Here is an 18,194-nt window from a genome sequence, read left to right as displayed (position 1 = left end):
CGATGACAAAGATCTTTGTCATTTAGGAATTTGCCCAAAGAACCGGGAAAAGGCGAATCTTCGCCATGAAACATTTTACTATGCTGAAATCCAGGCATGTTCTAAATAATGACAAAGAGTGTTACTAGACGTTTTCAAGCTCGGTGAACACGATGACGCAGCCAGTTTTTCCATTTTCCGCACCATAAACGAAATATAGCCACTCGGAAAATGGTCTCTTTCCGATTTTCCGTGAATCTTTGTCATGAAACATATGACTGTCTTGAGGCTGAAAAAAAAATGAGCGAGACCTTATGTTTTTTGGGTTGCTGAATACGAATTTGGCGTCAGTTTTTCGAAATTCAGAATGGCTAAATCAATATGGCGGAGTCAATACTGTGGCAACACGGGGTTTTTCGAAAGAATATACGTATGATCTTGCTATTTCTTTTATAGAGACTTTCAGGGGTGCCAAATATGAATGTTTCATTATAATTCAGAAATTGACATTGGTGAATATGACGGATTATATATATGCAAAAAATTCTTATCCTTGACATTTGCGAATATATTTGTTGAAAATGTACTCCCCAGGATGCATCCCCCACAAGTATTTTGTGGATTCGAGGAGGTTGACAATTGGATTTAATATCCCACTTTTTCGTTTTTTTTTGTTTTTTGTTTTTTATTTTTTTGTGCTTTTTTTAATTTTTCGTTTTTTTTCTCATTTTTTCATCATTTTCATTTTCTTTCTATTTTTCCTAATTTTTTCGTTATTTTTCATTCTTCAATGTCTTTCATCATCTCGTTTCTCATTCCTCCGTCTTTTTTCTCTCCTGTTCAATTATCGAATTTTTCCACTATTTTTCTACAGTTCATGGTACTTATCGAAATATGTATCTTTATATAATGCGACCTTATTATTAATTTTATTATTAATTTTTACATATTATATATTAATTTTTACATATATTTCGAACTTGTTTTCGGTTGCCATTTGCGAATAATTTGCAGTCGGCACTTAGAAAACCTGAACGTGGAGTTTGAGTTTGAATTTATTCTTCTCGAAAATACGGGAATTATCGTGATCGATTCGCCATATTGGATCTGTTATCTTGAATCTCGGGAATTTAACATGAAACTCGTATCCAGCATCACTAAAACCCCGCATGTACAGGTTTTCAGCGAAATATAACGGATTTTAATTTTCGGGACTTCAGGCTCTTTTCATGGATTTGGCTCGGTCCTTAAAGGGTCCTTAAAGAGGGAGCATCCTGCGAGCGTGTGTGACGCGCCAAATTCGCCTGAATCTGCTGAAAAGCGCCAACGTTGGCACGGGATTCATCGGCGCGCGATTTATTTTCACTCCGTTTTCCATTCCTCTTACGCCTTTCCGATACCGTACGTCGCTTGTACCTTTGGGCTTTCCGCTCCGGCATTCATCGGGATCGCTATTTTTCTCGCGATGTCCCGCCGCCAACTGTCGCAGAGTGCTCGCGTAGGACAATGTCCGTGTCCTCGGGGTAATCCGCCGGCTGGAATAATCGATTCTCGCTACGTCCGACCAGAACACCTCACTTTTCCCTCGTCATTCGAAAGTTTACATTAATGTCGCCGGCGTTGTTACACATTCTCCCCGGTGATTCCGGATGCCCTCGCCGGCTCACCGGACATTTTTTCGCTTTTCAGCGTCGAGCGCGTCACATGTATCAACATAATTACGGAGCGCTGCCTGTCGAGTTATTAATGGCAAAGGGTTCGGGAGATTCATTAGGGTGGAGCGAGCCGGATGGAGCGGTGTGCGAAATTTATTTTCGAAAAATTGCCCGCGCCGCGTTTCGGGGATGAAAAATAGGCGAGTTAGCGCGAGAGGCGCTGCGAGAGAGGAAAGTGTGTCGTTATCATTAATTTCTATATTATCGCCGACGACGTGAAGTCGACGCTGAGGGACGGCGGAGGGAGAAGAAAAGAAGGGTGGGATTAAGATTGGCGCAATTTCAAGCGCGTTTAACGAAGTTGAGGGTGCTGCGCCGAAAGCGGCGGGGGGGGGAGGGGGAGGGTTGGGCGTGCGCGCGCGCGCGCGCTATCTTTCGACGCGGAGCGTTTTTGAGTGGCGGCGCCGTCGTCCTACGGACATATCGCCGTCCGACCGTCTCCGGGAATTTCCTGCTCTTGACGTTAATCCCGCCGGCGATTTTTCTGTTTCAAGGAGCCGCTCACGGCGCCAAATGCCCGCAGGACAGTCTGCCGAACGAGAGCGGCGGTTGCAAATGCGCGGATTGTCCAGGCGACGGCGACAAGTGCCAACCGGGTCAACGGCCGGTGGCGGCGAAAGGGGCATTTTCCGGCACCCCCGGCGACTGCTGTCCGCGCTACAGATGCGTCCCCTCAGGTAATGCAGTCCCCGTATAAACGGGTCGTGTTCTCGCTCGCGGAAAATAGTGTTTGCCGAGTGTAACGAACGGCCGTGCGAAATGCGCGGCCGCGCGCTCGCGGAAACTCGAAACTGCCGCGTTGGATCGTGGAAATGATACGCCGCTGGAATATTATCGCACGCGCGTTTCGGAATTTCGCCGTCCGTCATGCGTGCCGATAAAGCGACGCGAGCGAGTCGACGATAACGTCGCGCCGAGTCACCGACGAGGTTACGAGTCAAGATCGTCGGTACATTTTCAGTATGCGCGGAAAATCGCGCTGTCCGGTAACCCGCCCTATCGGCGGCAGATCCGTGCCGAATCATCGTGACTGCAAAATTGCGGCCTCGCATAAATGTCCGGTTGTGGTAATGATATAACTCCCCTTCTTCTCACTCGTCACTCACGTGATAATCCCGATAAAGACTCGGTGCCAAGTAGCCCAAGTTCGAAGTAACAATAGCCTCCAATTCCAAGTCCGTACGCATATCGATGAAACATCGGGGTGGTCGCGAATTGTCGTAACAATAATGATAATTTCGCCTCACACTCGCCAAGTAACTTCAACAAAAACTCAAGTCCTGAGTAACGATAATTTCGTCGTGAGTCTGCGTGGATATCGCGATCAAACTCGCCGAGGTAATTGCAAATTGCATAGTTGGTACCCATTGCGGCCCAAACATCCGGGTGACTCTCGGACGACTGAGACCAGTCGATAATAATATCATCTATCTGCAATTACCTTTTTGTGATCACGAAATTTGCCCAGATGGTCTTTAACCTAGTATATACCTCGTCGGTGTGTCAATCGGCCCTGGCGGAGCGTCGCGCTCTTTGTGTATAAGAACATGTCGCTCGCTCGCCATGTTAACTCCGAGTGAGACCTAGCAATGAATGAAGTTTGGTAAACGCTAAACGTCGCATCTCTCTCTCTCTCTCTCTCTCTCTCTCTCTCTCTCTCTCTCTCTCTCTCTCTCTCTCTCTCTCTCTCTCTCTCTCTCTCTCTCTCGCCGGCTTCCTGTCTCGCGTTATTAAATGGAACAGTTTGACCAGTGTACGATGAGAAACGGTGTCTCTCGGGCGGGAAAATAATACAACACGCGCGTATAGTCTGTATTCCACGACGATGACGCACGCTCAGGGTGTCCAAAGTCCCGTCGATTCCGCAGATCATCACCGAGCCGAGTTCACCTGTCCAGAGGACAGCGTTCTGACGGATGACGGTGTCTGCAAATGCGTGCCGACGTGTCCGCCGCCCAAATGCCGACCTGATCAACGGCCGGTCGAGGTGCGGGCGGCCAAGCCCGAGACACCCGGTAGTTGCTGCCCCCTTCACGACTGCAAAGCTCTAGGTAATTACGAAAGGTCGTAATCAAAACTGGCTTCTGTTAGCCGATAGGAACGTCGTATGTCGGATCGATATGTCGGATCTGCTCTCTCTCTCTCTCTCTCTCTCTCTCTCTCTCTCTCTCTCTCTCTCTCTCTCTCTCTCTCTCTCTCTCTCTCTCGCTCTCTCGCTCTCTCGCTCTCTCGCTCTCTCGCTCTCACTCTTTCTCTACATGTGTCTACTTCCTTTATCTTCGCCTCTCTCTCTCTCTCTCTTTCTCTCTTTCTCTCTTTGTCTCTTTTCCGCCTGTTCTGATGCGACCTCTCCTTCTCTCCGCCAAATGCTCGAGTTGCAATCTGACGAGGCAAGCTTGTTCGTCGAGCTTGTAGCCTCGATGTATTTCAGATATCGACACACGAAGGACTTCCTGGCCGATCGTAATCAACGCGTCTCCCGCGGACGCGCGCACACGAACAGCGTCCCATTACCGGGCGAGACCGCCCGTTCAATGTGTGACGTGGATAATGAGACGTCGAAGGAGCGAGTGGAGTTTTCCTTGGAAATCTCCGACAAGCCCGAGCACGGAGAGTGCGACTTAAAATTCCCCGTGACGACGCGTGAGAGCGATTTCTAGTTGCTCCGCGGTGCAGCGCTGACGCTATGTCGAGCGAAGATCGATTGACCAAGTTGAATTAACCGGTGATTTAGGAAAAAAAAAAAGAATACGCCGAGGACTCCGAGAGAGCCGTTTCAATCGGATCGGCGCGATCGCGCGGCCGGGCTCGTAAAGTCCGTCCCGAGGAAAAGTCTCGGCGCGAGTTAACGGCATTATAAATGCTAGTCGCGCAGATTGTAAGCAGAGATAATGCCCAGATGCGATATATCATCGCGAGCGGTGGTTTTTAAGTTACGACGTTTAAAGTTACATCGCCGCCCTCGCTGCGGAACTTTCGATCTACCTGTTGAATTTTAATGAAGTCATTCTTATCTCGCGAAATCGCGAGCGAGCGAGTGGACGGACGAGCGCGCGCGTGTGCTTCAGACTTAATAGCGTTCCGTGTCTGTTTTAAAATTTAATAACATTTCCACCGTGAGCGCCATAGACAGCTACAAATCATGACACTAGAAACATTATTACCACGAGGAAGAGGTTACTCTCTCTCTCTCTCTCTTCCCGACTCTTAACGATATCGATTTATTATCGCTCGATTACGCTCTCGACGTTACTCACCATTTTTCACGCTCGTAGGCGAGCGAGCGCTCGAGCTTCGTGCAGTGAGAAGCCCTGCGCGTATATCTCGTCGACGGTAATTACGATATTTAATTGCGTCGGCGAGAAAAAAGTGTCGCACGGATCGAAATGCACGAGCATACTTTTTGTCGCGGCCGGTTTCGATCGATTACGTATTTAGACGTATTATCCCGGAATATCGCAGAGCCCAAACTGCCCTCGATTAGATAGAGATTGCCGACAATTAAATACTCTTTTATATCATACTGTAAATTCGCTTTTGGTCTCTGTGTGTGTGTGTGTGTGTGTGTGTGTGTGCGCGCGTGTGTGTATATGTGTGTGCGCGCGCGTACGGAGCGGTGTTTAAACGGCTGCACGACAGTTAAATAGCGTTTTACCTTGTTAACAATATTCATTAGCGCTGTAGTTCGCATTATCGGTCACGCATACACGGTCGATGCCTCATCTAATTAATACGCTTTCGTCGGAAAGTACACAATAATAAATATTGACGTAAACCCCGATGCCGCGCTATGGTAAATAGCGATACGGGCCGGATTAAACTGTCCGGAGAAATGTCCTCTTTCTCCCCCTCGTTATCTTCCTCCCTCCTTCTCTCTTTCTCTTTGGTGTTTGTTGCGAAAGCGTGTCCAATCGGCGTGTTAATCGCAGAAACAAATATTTCGCGACCGATTTGCCGACTCAATGAAAGCTGTTAACGATATTTGCGATCGACTCGCGCTGCGAACGTTCCACTCCCATCTCCGGTTAATTATTTTTCCTCCGGCCTTCGCCCTCCCTACCTCCCCCTTGCCGCGGAGTATTGATTCGAACGTGATTTTTCGCGTGGCTTTTTATGACCTTAAGAGGAGGGAAAAAGATTTGTGTTTTCTTTTCTCCATCCCGTATATATCCTTTACGCGCCTTTCCGTCATCGTCCTGCTCCCGTCGGCTCTTAATTTTTTTCTACTTTTCTTTCTCTCTCTTCCTCTCTTTCTCTCTTTCGCTGATATTATATCTTTAATATTTTCTACAAAGCACTCTCTCTCTCTCTCTCTCTCTCTCTCTCTCTATCTCTCCTTTTCTCTCCCTCTCCCTCTCTCTTGTTATTGCCCTCAATTTAGCCGTCGATAGCAGCGTCCCCTTACTGGTCGCAGTGCGGATTACAAAGAGTAATGAAACATCCCGAATAATGAAACAGAATAAAAGAGGAAAAAAGGGCCCTCGAGTAACATAAAGGAACACGCGGCCTTTCATATTTCTTACAAAAGCTCGCAAATTTAGCTTCTTCCGGCGGGCGGGCTATATGTGAAACGACGGGGAAGCGTATTACGTGAAGGGACCGCCGCCAACAACCATCAGCGGCCAGCATATTTAATAAAAATAATTCCCGCAAATTCTCTCCCCTTCTCGCTTCCTCTCCTCTCTCCCTCTCTCTCTCTCTCTCTCTCTCTCTCTCTTTCTCTCTTTCTCTCTCTCTCTCTCTCTCTCTCTCTCTCTCTCTCTCTCTCTCTCTCTCTCCCTCTCTCTCTCTCTCTCTCTCCCTCTCCCTCTCTCTCTCTTTCTCTCTCTCTCTCTCTCTCTCTCTCTCTCTCTTCGCCTTTCAACACGCGTTGTACGTTCGCGCGTATGCCACGACGAGAAAATAATAGTCACCGCTGGCGGAAGCTCGCGAAAATTGTTTTTGCGTTTGTGCGTTACCGCGCCGATTTTTCACGGGAATGTGCCACTTTAAAGTTCGGGAGATTATGAATGAACGCTCGTAAATGGGACATCCGAGGATAGATCGTGCACCCACATCACCGACCGCTCGACCCACATGTTTCTTTCATGATGCAGGAAGGAGGCACACACGCTGAAATCGACCCTCAAAGTGTCACGTAATAATTGAAGGCCTCGAGACGCTGTGTGACGCGCGTGTCAGTGAAAGTCGGACAGGGTTCTCCCGCAGTTTACGGCAGCGGTCGGCGCGCAGGAAATTGGGAAAATTTTCGAAGAGAACGGCGTGTCCAATTTACATGTGAAATAAATCTTCCTGTCGAAAATAGAGCGATCGGTAGTGCAGAACTGACTGCTATCACAGCGCGTCTGTCGCGAGCACGAGTTCGACATCACGATCTTCGACATTGCACGTCTACTACGAGTATGCGATGAGCGTGTTCGTATTTTCGTGCTAGCGTCCACGAGGAGAGAATCTTGATTTCGCGGAATTGTTTAGATTTCCCGGCGCGATGACGAGATCACTTCCTATCAGCGTCTACATGGCGACTTGGGAGAAAAACAGCGTCTGTATAGCGCTGTCTCATGCAGAAAAGATCAGCGCTCAAGGGTTTACTATCCAGCTGGAGTGTACTTCGGCATGTAAATTTCACGTGCGGAGGTACTCGGTTGTGCAAAGAGAAAGAAAGAGAGGGAGAGGGAGAGAGAAAAAGAGAGAGAGAGAGAGAGAGAGAGAGAGAGAGAGTGTGTGTGTGTATGTGTGTGTGTGTGCATGAGCACGGGAGATAGAAAGGGAAGAGGACAGAAAGGGAGGCAAAGCGGACAAATAAAAGCGCCCTAAGCGATGCACGACACCCGCGTGAATAGCCTAGTCATCGCGAGGAGCTTAATCGTTGGGCTTTATGTTAAAAACGCTCGACAGCTTTAATGGCAGCGATACGATCCCGGTCGGCCGTGTAACGAAATAATATCGCGGTTAATCAGATTTTCGCGAGTTATTAACGACCGAGGCGTAAGAGAGGCAGCGCGGCCGCGAGCGTGCATGTGTACGTGTGCGCGTTAAGGGGACTATGAATATTAAGCGAGAGAGAGATTGCAAATCTTCATGAGATTCTGCAATTTCCGCCGCTTTGATGATTACCGGGCGCTTGTCGTCTGTGGAAAATCGCCGAATAATGACTTGATCGCCGAAGAGCGCGTAATCGCGCGCTCGATTAAATCTCTCTCTCTCTTGTAATCTCATGTGCATAATTAGCGATTGCCTCGCTAATAACGCGATTCACCGTCGTCACCGACGACGTCGCCGTCCTCGTCGTCGAGCCCGAGCTCCGGCTTGAGTTTGAAATTCGTCCGTCGCATTGAAGGAACGCGCGACTTGTTAAAAATGTGATTGGAGTTTGTGCGAGGTTGCGATTTTTCTCAGGACGAGCGAGCAGGCGAGGACGCGCGCGCGCGCGCGCGCGCGACGTCGAAAAATCCGTCGCAACAATTTTAGTCGCAAGAGTTCGCAAACTCTGGGAACACTGAAGCACTCGCCCAAGTTTTCCTCGTCCGCTTACAAAACTACCATATTTGGGTTAGCGACGCTTCGCCGGTTACGCCGTGAGTTATTTATAAACCGTCCTGGGCAATATTTCCCGTATATATATATATTTTGTGTGTGTGTGTGTGTGTGTGTATGTCTGTGTGCACGCGCGTGATATATATATATACACATATATATAGCTATACATAAATAAATAATCCAAACTTTTTGAAGCGGCCAGGAAATTAAGTTTCAAATATAATATATTATATACGCGGGATGCATGTGTGTGTGTGTGTGTGTGTGGTTAAAGAGATGGTTTATAAATAATTTTTACACATATGTATACACACAAATAGATATTCTTCTTTTGAAACTTATCGGAGAGCGCTGAGAGGGCTTTAATAGGGAATTAAATTCCGTTTGAGAGCGTCACATGATCGCAAAAGACGATTTTCCTCGTTCTTCCGTTTCATTCTCCGTCGTTGATCCTCTCACACAGATCCGATCTCCTGGGCGAAACCCGAGGAGAAGCCGCAGAACTGCCTGCACGAGGGTGTCTCGAGGAAACTCGGCGAGGAGTGGAAACAGAGCGACTGCATCACCTGCATCTGCAACGAGGACGGCACCGCGTCCTGCCAGACGACCATGTGCAAGTCCTGCGAGAACGCGATACCGCCCGATCCTGGCGAGTGCTGTCCCCACTGCCCGTCACCGACCAACATGACCGTCTACAACCGTTTCGACGAGTCCTGCAAGACGTCCTTGCTCGACTGCGAGATGAAATGTTTCCACGGCTTCCGCACGGACAAGAATAACTGTCAGATCTGCGAGTGCGTCGATGATCTGGTAAGAATCTGCTGATGATTAGCTAAAGCTTCGTGGACAGTCGGATCTTATTTTACAGCGGGTTTCGGCTACCAAACATACGTATCAGCGTATCAGCTTTCAGTTTTCAGTAGCTCAGCTGTACAGCCGTTTGATCGTTAATTACTGACACGTGAACGCTCTTCAGCTTCTTGTTTCAGCACTTCCAAACACTTGTTGTAAAAGTTTCACACGTCTCCATGACACTCGCATTCCTTCTCTCTTAGAGCGTCTCGAAACAACCCAAAATATTTACTTATTCTTGTTCAACGGAGCGAATTAATCTTCCGGCACGATCGAGGTATCACGATGGTAACACGAGGGTTAAACGTCTTCGAGACCGAGAGAGGGTCGCGGACTTCTCTACCGCGCAGCTTCCGCGTTGCAGAAGTTCGTTGCAATTTCGCAGACATTCAGGATACCAATAGCTGCCGGTTGACCCGGTTCGTCGAAAAGACGCGGCGCCATAATCGGAAGCGAGAGAAATCGTTGCGAAGGGCTCACGCTCCGGCGTAAATACGCGTTTGCGCAAGTAAATCGGCTTGACTCACTTGAACTTTCCGAGACGTATCTCGCGTTAACGGGGCCGACGTCGTGGCCGAGATGTTAGAAGGCGACAGCGGTGGAGAAGACCGACAGTGCGATACGATAAACAAGATCCGTTCCCCCGGTTCCGTCGTCCTGACTGACGATTACCCGCGACGACAATGCGCTCTCTCTCTCTCTCTCTCTCTCCCAGCCTGGTGACGTCTCTCCGTGCATCGCGGAACGCCCTCACAAGCGCTATCACAACCCTACTCGGAGGAGTACGAACGTGTTGTTCGCGCAGCGCGTCGCGTACACACAAGGCGTGACCTGGCAGACCGGAGAGAGGAACCACCGCGGCGCGCAGTTTCTCTTATCTGAAACATACCTGTAGCCCGGAGAAGATTTCTTCGCGGAACTATCGTCCTGCCCGCTTTCCCCCACTGCCGCCGGCCCCGAGCAAGTTGCCGGATAAGAGAAATTCCGGCGGTCTCTCGCCGGCCGCCGGCGTGCACGGGCTTCTATCTCGCAAACGGTGGCGAACTCTCTCTCTCTCTCTCTCTCTCTCTCTCTCTCTCTCTCTCTCTCTCACTCTCTCTCTCTCTCTCTCTCTCTCTCTCACTCTCTCTCTCTCTCTCTCTCTCACTCTCACTCACCCTCTCGTCTGCAGGAGGTCGAGTCCGCGTCGGATGCGGTGCCCGAGGATTATAAAGTCTGTCCGGAGTTGCCGCACTGTGGGCTCAACTGCGACCTCGTCAAGGACGAGGACGGCTGCTCGGTGTGCGCGTGTCAAACCGGCGGGGCGCCGCGTTACCCCACGAACGACACCGCTCTGACGACGAATAACGACAAGCGGGTATGCCCCGAGGTGAAGTGCGATCTCCACTGCGAACGAGGCCTCGTCATGGACGAGAACGACTGCACCTTCTGCGAGTGCAAGCCGCCCACCGCCGCTTGCCCGCCGCTCGTCGGATGCAGGAAGCGCTGTAGCTTCGGCTACAAGACGAACAAGCGCGGCTGTCCGGTGAGTGTCCTTGCGCAGTCCAATTCGTCCTGGGGTCAGCCTTTTCCGGCAGAATTCTATAAAGTCGGGAAAAAAAACGATAGATAATTACCGGACGAAGTTTCGCACAGGCTTCCGTCTCTCCGAACCGAACGAATTTACGCTTCAACTCCGACATTACGCTTCAACTCCGTCAATGGGTCTCCCGTCTCGCGACGAGATACATCTAAGAATCCTGTGTCGCCCTCCTCCGCAGATTTGCCGCTGTCGCGCCTCGTGCATGGACCATTTGAACGAGACCCACGCGGAGGGATCAACCTGGCATCCGAACAGCTGCACCACGTGCACTTGCGAGACCGGCGGCAGGCTCAATTGCAAGGAGACCATCTGCTCGGTCGCCTGCAGTAATCCATTGCCGCCGAAACCGGGCACTTGTTGCCCGGTATGCCCGATCACTGTGAGTCCCAGGCGATCGATCTTTGATATACTCTTTCGAACGTATCCGCGATATTATAATATATAGTATACAGGGTGTCTTAAAAATACCGGAATAACCCCGGATAACTTGGCGGGATCAAATTTTCATGAAAAACTTTAAATACAAAAGTTGTAGAAAATCGAGTAACGGACTTGATGGTGACCTTGAATTTGACCCTCTGGCCATGACCTTCAAAGTCGTTTGGAGATCAACTTGCGTTTTTTAAATGGGAACCCTTATTTTTTATTACACTGTTTTTTTTTTTTTTTTCTACCAATTAATTTGAACAACTCTTGTCTAAAACATATTTTTATTTATTTTTTTATTTTGTTGGATATTTGAGGAAAACTTGGTAACTTTATCAGTATTAATCTTACGATATCTCGCTAACTATTTGTCGGAAGACAAAAGTGGTACTAGACTTTCTTGCTTTATTTAGTCTCAAGAATATGTTGTCACAATAGTGCCCTGGTTTTTGTTAATTTGATGATTTTGAAATTTGCAAAAGTCAGTAAGTATTCCGGTGTTCTTAAGACACCCTGTATATTAACTAACATTCAATTGCATCTTCCCCCCTCCGTGGTACAAATCTCGCACTAGTCTCTGTACATTGTCGTAATTAGGAGTCGACTAAGACTCGGACACCGAGTCGAGCATTAATCTCATCGAGTTCAAGGATATTACATGAAAAGAATAAGTAAGTGATCTCTTTGCTCCGCGGAAGGCCTCTAGGAAAGAATAGAAATCAAGATCTCTCTTTCTTTGCAGCAAGCTGCTGCAGAGAGAAAGTTGCAAATCAAAATATGAGAATAAAGTAGCGAAACCCGATATGTGCACGCACGAGTGTGCTGCCCTCGAGAAAAATTGGTCGTTCAACAATGAGAAATAGAAGCTCAAGCTTGAAGACAGATTTTCATCCAAGTATCTCAAGCGAGCTAGTTCAAATCTATTTGAGATGCATCCGTTGAAACGTATCTCGCGTCTCAAGGCGGTTCTCGGCTCGGTTCCGAGTATTCTTGGCAGAACCGAGACCGCTGAGTAAAATTCAGCGCAACAACCGCTCGAACTTAACGGATAGTAGTCTATCGCAAGCGATTTGAACGTTTTGTTGCAGAGCACGAAGGAGAACGAGATCAGTCAGACAGGCCGAGGCTGGGGCACAGTGCCGATTACGCTGATCGTCGTACTCGCGATGCTGTGCCTGTTGCTGATCGTTCACATCGTACGCAGCCGATTCCGCGGCCGTCTGTCGCCCTCAGAAGCGTCGTACGCGTCGTACCCGCCGCAGTATTACAAGTGTGTGCCCGTGTACGACACGCCAGTGCATCGGAACGAGAAGATCGTACCTCTGTAAAAGACTGTGTGTGTGTGAAGCCCAAAGAGAGAGGGACCGGCCGAGACCGGTCGACATCGACGAGAACGACCACCGGACGGGAGCGGTCCGCCGGACTATTTTATACGCGATCGCCGGATAGCCGGCGATCTAAAACCTCCACGCGACGGCGATCTAAAACCTCCACTCCGACGCGCATCGGCGTTAACTCTTAAACGGGACGGATCTTCCCGCGCTGTGTGCCGCGCGAGCTGATCTTCAATTCGCAGCGAATTCCTCGAACGAGCGATAAAAATAACAATTACAAAGTCACAGATCGAATCCGCGCGGTAATCGCGCGTACGCGCTGAATTATTCGCACGCTTATTTATGAACAGGCGAGGGAATGTTTAAGAGTTAATAACAGAGAGCGCGCATGATTTATAGCTCGACGATTTATAGCCTCGCGGCGACAGGACGCTATCATCGGCGCGACACGCGCGCGTAAAAACGCCGTTAACGTCGCGCTAATTCAAGGATAAAGCGCGGACGCGCGCGAATACGAGAGCCTCTGTCCATTTGTCTCTCTCTCTTTGGGTACGGCTGAAAATACTTCGCGTAGGTTCAGTATTAATCCGTAAGCGACGGAGAGTGAGAGTGTTGCAAACTTCGATGTAAGAGAAAGAGAGCGAGAGAGAGAGAGAGAGAGAGGGGGGGGAGGGAGAGGGAGAGAGAGAGAGATAGAGAGAGAGAAAGTGCAAGTGGAAGTGGGAGAAGCGAGAGAAAACCGCTAATTCGCGACAAACTCATAACACATTTTGCCGAGAGCTCCTCCTCTCCCTCGTCCCTCTCGTATAACTTAACTTAATATCGTGTAATCTGTAAATTATATAATATAATTGAACGTAGCGTAATCTTACAGTTAATATAACATAGGTAAATGTTATTAATGTTAACCCGTATAGTAGGCCTCTAAATTAAATGGGAAATTCATAACGGGGATAAGTCTAAACCTTAGTATTAGTTCCCTTGATCTCTGGACCATCATTACTATCTCGCGTGTTGTATCAACGAGCGTTTGTATGAGGATGAAAAAGAAAACATTTTTTTTCCGTCTCTTTCCTGGTCGCGCTCTACTTTGCCTTTTCCTCTTTCTACGGATGTTTAGATTCTCGCGGCGATTCGACGCGCAATCGACGATCGAGTGTCTTTTCCTTCAACGAGCTTAAGAAGAAATCCTTTTTTTATTCATTATTTATATTTCCTCGTATTCCAAGGATATTATTATTCAATATGTTAGATTTGTTCACCGCGCGGCACGTTGTTTCGCGCATTTCCTAGTAGTAACCCTTGGGTATGCTTGTATCTTTTTTTTTTGTTTTGCTTTTTCTCACGATAATGAGGCGCAGTTTGCGAATTCCCCGATTGTTTAACTGTGAATTATTTATCCAGACCGACCTGCCGCGCGTGACTCGTGAGAGCAAGTTTTATAGACTTAATCACTTAGGCTTAGCCGTTAACAGCTGTGTTATTAGACTGTTCCTATGTTCTACTTTTGATTATTAATGCAGGACCCTCTCTCTCGCTCGTACTCTCGCAATTTCGTGGAACGCAATGTGTAATATTTATATATCCGAGGAGTTCTTTAATTGCGTTGTAATCGCGAAACGAGGACGCCGAAGATTCGTCGTCTACCGGTAGCGTGGGCGTCGATCGCAGCCACGACTCGCATCGCGACGGAAGAAAGAGACGTATGTACACCCACGTACACACATATGCACACACGAGACGGACACATGTGTACATATACCGTAAAAGTTTAGATTAAGGCGAGCGACACGACGCGCGAGAAAAACCCCTCTTTGAAACTCCGTCGCGCGGTACTATCGACTTTGAAGATTTGTGCGATTTGCGTTCGGCGATGCAAACGGAAATAACGGCGCGCGCGGATCACGATAGCGAGCGTTTTATGGCGTGTATGTACATGTATATATGTACACACACGCACGCATGTACGCGCGCGCGCGCGCGTGTACACACACACACACACACACACACATACACACGAGATTACGTTCCACAAGTTCTTGGTTGCTTGTACATATGCGCCCGGAAGTTTCGCTCTCTCCGGTGGCTTGGTGAAATTCTCGGGTGGTGACCCGAATTATTTTCGGACGTATTAAGCTAACATCGCACGCTTGAATAGACGCACCTTGTTCGCACATATTTCATACCGCGGTGACGAGCGTGTGCGCGCGCTCAGCAACGATACGCTAGTTAAGATAAGATAACGCGGCAGCACGTGCAACGCGAGATGAACGTGGTGCGGGGACGCGTGAGAAACGCGAGCGGAAACGACGCGCGAAATCGAGAGGACTCGGGCTCGGACGGGAGAAGGTACGAAAGAAGGAAGAAGGAGAAGGATAGAGATGAAGATTGAGTTGACAAGATGGAAGACGGGGGCACCGAGATCGTCGAGACTTGTCGAGCGATCGTCCTCGAGCACGGAACGACAACGCGCCACCACCACGAAACGAACCATACATATCCATGTGCTTAAACACATACGCACGTAGCTCGTCTTCTTCCTCCCCTCTCCCCCCTCCCCTCCTCGACAGTCCCACCCCAATGACCCCGTAATTAAAACACATATATTTTTTCAATGTGACACTCTTGTCTTTACATATCTCTCGTGTAACCGTGGTAGCCTACATTAGACTTATTTATACGTTAAACTACGCGTGTAATCGCACGCGTATGTGCATATCTTACGTTATCGTCTAATAAATAAACCGCAGGCTGTATCTCGCACGTGTGTATGTACTTCGGAGACAATATCTATGTAGTGTATCGAGACGAGGCAAACCCAGGAGGATGTGCGCGCGCGTGTGTGTGTGTGTATCTATATATATACATATACATACATACATATATATATATATACACACACACACACACACATACACGCACACATGTACTATCTGTAAGGATTATTCTTTTCGTTGTTATCGTAACGCAGGATGTTCGTAACAATAACGTCGACAGGTAACAATAACGACAAACGATAACGATAGTAATAATAATTTAGCACACATATACACAGCCGGTCCTCGGTGACGAGCACACGAACTTACCACACAGTAAACGGTGCAGCATACAATAAAAATTTGTGATAAACGGGATTCGGACGTTTCGTCTGCGCTTCGCGAGCGAATGTTTGCGATCTCTCTCTGTCTCGAGAAAATTTTGTAACGTACCGACGCCCGCATCCACTTCCCGCCCCCGTATCCCCATGTATCCCGCCCCATCCTCTCCAGGATTTGCGATTTACCGGTCCAGCATGTTCGATTTATTCTCCCGACTTCGAACCGGCACCGACCTGGCCGGGGAGGAAGCATCTAATGACGCCGTTTAATCAATCGCGGCGACGAAGAAGCGGATTAAACGCGGCTCGCTTTTCTTTTTTGCCGACCTCGTCTGCAAAAAGCGAGGCGAATCCGCGCTCGTTTCGCGGCGAAGAACTAAGAGGCGACGCAAATGTCACGTTTTGACGTCAATCGATTCGACCGACGTTTAAAATTTGCCGTTCAAACTTGAGGTGAAATTACATTATCGCGTGTAATCTGTGTCGTTGAAAATAAAGAGAAAGAGAACAGGAGAAAAAGAAATATACACTGAGGAAATATGCTGTATTTATAGAAAATTTGTAACTTAAGACATCACACGGAGTGTACGATGGGAACACATTTTATATCCCGCGCTAGATGCCTGATTACCCGCCTCGAGATGACAGAGCCTAATCTATAAGGTGTCCCGAAAAAGTCGTATGGAGTGGTCCGTAAAATGGCGGTATAACTATTTATTCGGTGATCGATGTATACGCGTGTATATTTGTTTGTAAATCTGAAGTTAACTTTTCCCAAGCGAAAATTCCAAGCAACGCATTACTACTCGAATCTCTTACAACGTTGAAAATACAAAATTTCTGACCGTTAAATTTTGTTTCTGTACCGTTGAACGCAGTACTCTGATGTACGAAAACGAGGTTCTTGATTTTTGCTAAATCACCATCATGAAATTCAAAGGAGAAATATGCTACGCGCGTACACTTTCTCGCGATTTATATGGGAGGACACATTATTGAGATATTAGAGAATAGAGGAAGAGAGACTTACAGTTTTATGAATCGAGCGTTACGACCGGTTTTTGAATGCAGCAGCCACGAACAAATCGAGTAGTATTGACTTGTGCGCTCTTTGTACAAATTCCCTGTAACGTGATCATATCAGTGTAACTTAGATTTACTTAACATATACGTACATTATACAGCTATACATACTGGACGCGCAATGTTGAAAAATAGCTCTTGTATGTTAAATAAACCGAGATTAAATAAAATTGTTGATATGTGATGTTGTAATCGGAAATTCGATGCAAAACACGCGCGCGAAGCTTTCGTTATTTTAATTCCTTTTTAATTCCTCCGTTTATGCGCATATATTCAAATAATGTAAATCACCGTATCGCTGGTAAGAATAAACAATACGATCTTCCTATCGTGTGTATTTTGTTCATTTATCCGTTATTTTACGAAAATAATCTCCATATATATAAAAAAAAAAGAAGAAACAGAAATAAATTAAAAATTATGGTCCTTTTCTTCTCAACCGCATATTAAAGATGTAATCTTATAATGCGAATGAGCAACGTTAAAAAGAAGCAATTACCGTGTGCTTTCTTTATTCTCAATTATTCTCAAAAGACATGTCTCTGGTCTGTTTCTGGACCTGGTCTGGTCACTGGTCTGTGATATTCTGGAAATAGCAAATATATAGACGTACGCTCGAAACGTATATGTCTTTTTAAATTGTCCCGCAATGATAAAAGCACCATGTGTAAATTAGCATGAGATTAGTTCGATGTATTTTATCCGCACACACGACAAATGTATTTAAATTCAAGCAATTGCATAATTTGCAGTACGGTAGAGGAATTACCTGTTTAGTTCAACCCGCTCTACATATGTATAAACATTGTGTCACTAATTGACAGGTTATTTGTATAATTCCGTGTAGCGAGACGTTGAGTATTACAGCTTATATATGTGTATATCTCAGAGAGAAACCTGCAACATGGCATTTCCCGCGACACCGACTTTCCGCACTGAGAAAGGACGCCATCTGCATCCATTTTGAGAGGGGAACTCACTGATACATCCACTTTCAGGTCTCAGTGGTAAAATCTGCATGTGGTGGAAGTCCGTGCTACATCCCCTTTCAGAAGGTTTATGTCCGTGCTGCAACCACAGTTGCCGTCTCTATGCCAGATTATGCCCGGAGGTCTAAAAGAGCAGTAGGGGGGGAGGGGGAGAAGCAGGAAAAATGAAAGTACGTATTAAATATTAAATCTTCGAATACATGTTGCCGTATCAAAGTCTCCTGTATAATAAACGATTTGACACGTTTGGAGACGCATTATATATCGTTGTCCGCGTCCCGCGTTACCTTCGTCCTGCTTCTCGATTCAGCATCCCGTCCGCTCCGGATATTCGCTCGTGTCACTGACAGCGGCCGTCGGTGAGCATTCGATCCGCTCGGAGGAGCACGTGTTAATTAACGCGACGAGACTCCGATTATAAATATCCCGCGAGTCGACGAAATATCTGAACTTTTAAAGAAAGCATCAAAGAAAATCACGTTGATGTTGCCATGGGTGAAATCTCACCTTGGTATAACTTTTTTTATTTTCGAAATAAAAACAGGCAAACGAATGCAATTAAATGGTATTTATCATCATTGAATATTAGATGAAAAG

General features: G+C 47.3%; 1 protein-coding gene across 3 annotated transcripts in view; it reads left to right on the top strand.

Moving 5' to 3' along the window:
• The window catches only part of cmpy (crimpy), a 343,488-nt gene extending 326,551 nt beyond the window's left edge, over positions 1 to 16,937 (top strand). For 2 of the 3 annotated variants that reach the window (XM_025305801.1, XM_025305803.1), the window contains exons 7-12: positions 2,189 to 2,371; positions 3,563 to 3,745; positions 8,698 to 9,044; positions 10,258 to 10,611; positions 10,847 to 11,047; positions 12,183 to 16,937. In XM_025305801.1, coding sequence (XP_025161586.1) covers positions 2,189 to 2,371; positions 3,563 to 3,745; positions 8,698 to 9,044; positions 10,258 to 10,611; positions 10,847 to 11,047; positions 12,183 to 12,422 — 1,508 coding nt within the window. In that variant the 3' untranslated portion in view covers positions 12,423 to 16,937. The remainder of the gene's footprint in view (positions 1 to 2,188; positions 2,372 to 3,562; positions 3,746 to 8,697; positions 9,045 to 10,257; positions 10,612 to 10,846; positions 11,048 to 12,182) is intronic. The other variant, XM_025305806.1, reaches the window with a different exon arrangement.
• Positions 16,938 to 18,194: the final 1,257 nt, after the last annotated feature.

The sequence above is a fragment of the Harpegnathos saltator genome, unplaced genomic scaffold (genome assembly GCF_003227715.2).
Source record: "Harpegnathos saltator strain DR-91 unplaced genomic scaffold, Hsal_v8.6 scaffold121, whole genome shotgun sequence".
Classification (NCBI taxonomy): domain Eukaryota; kingdom Metazoa; phylum Arthropoda; class Insecta; order Hymenoptera; family Formicidae; genus Harpegnathos; species Harpegnathos saltator.
This window is presented reverse-complemented; position numbering and strand designations above follow the sequence as displayed.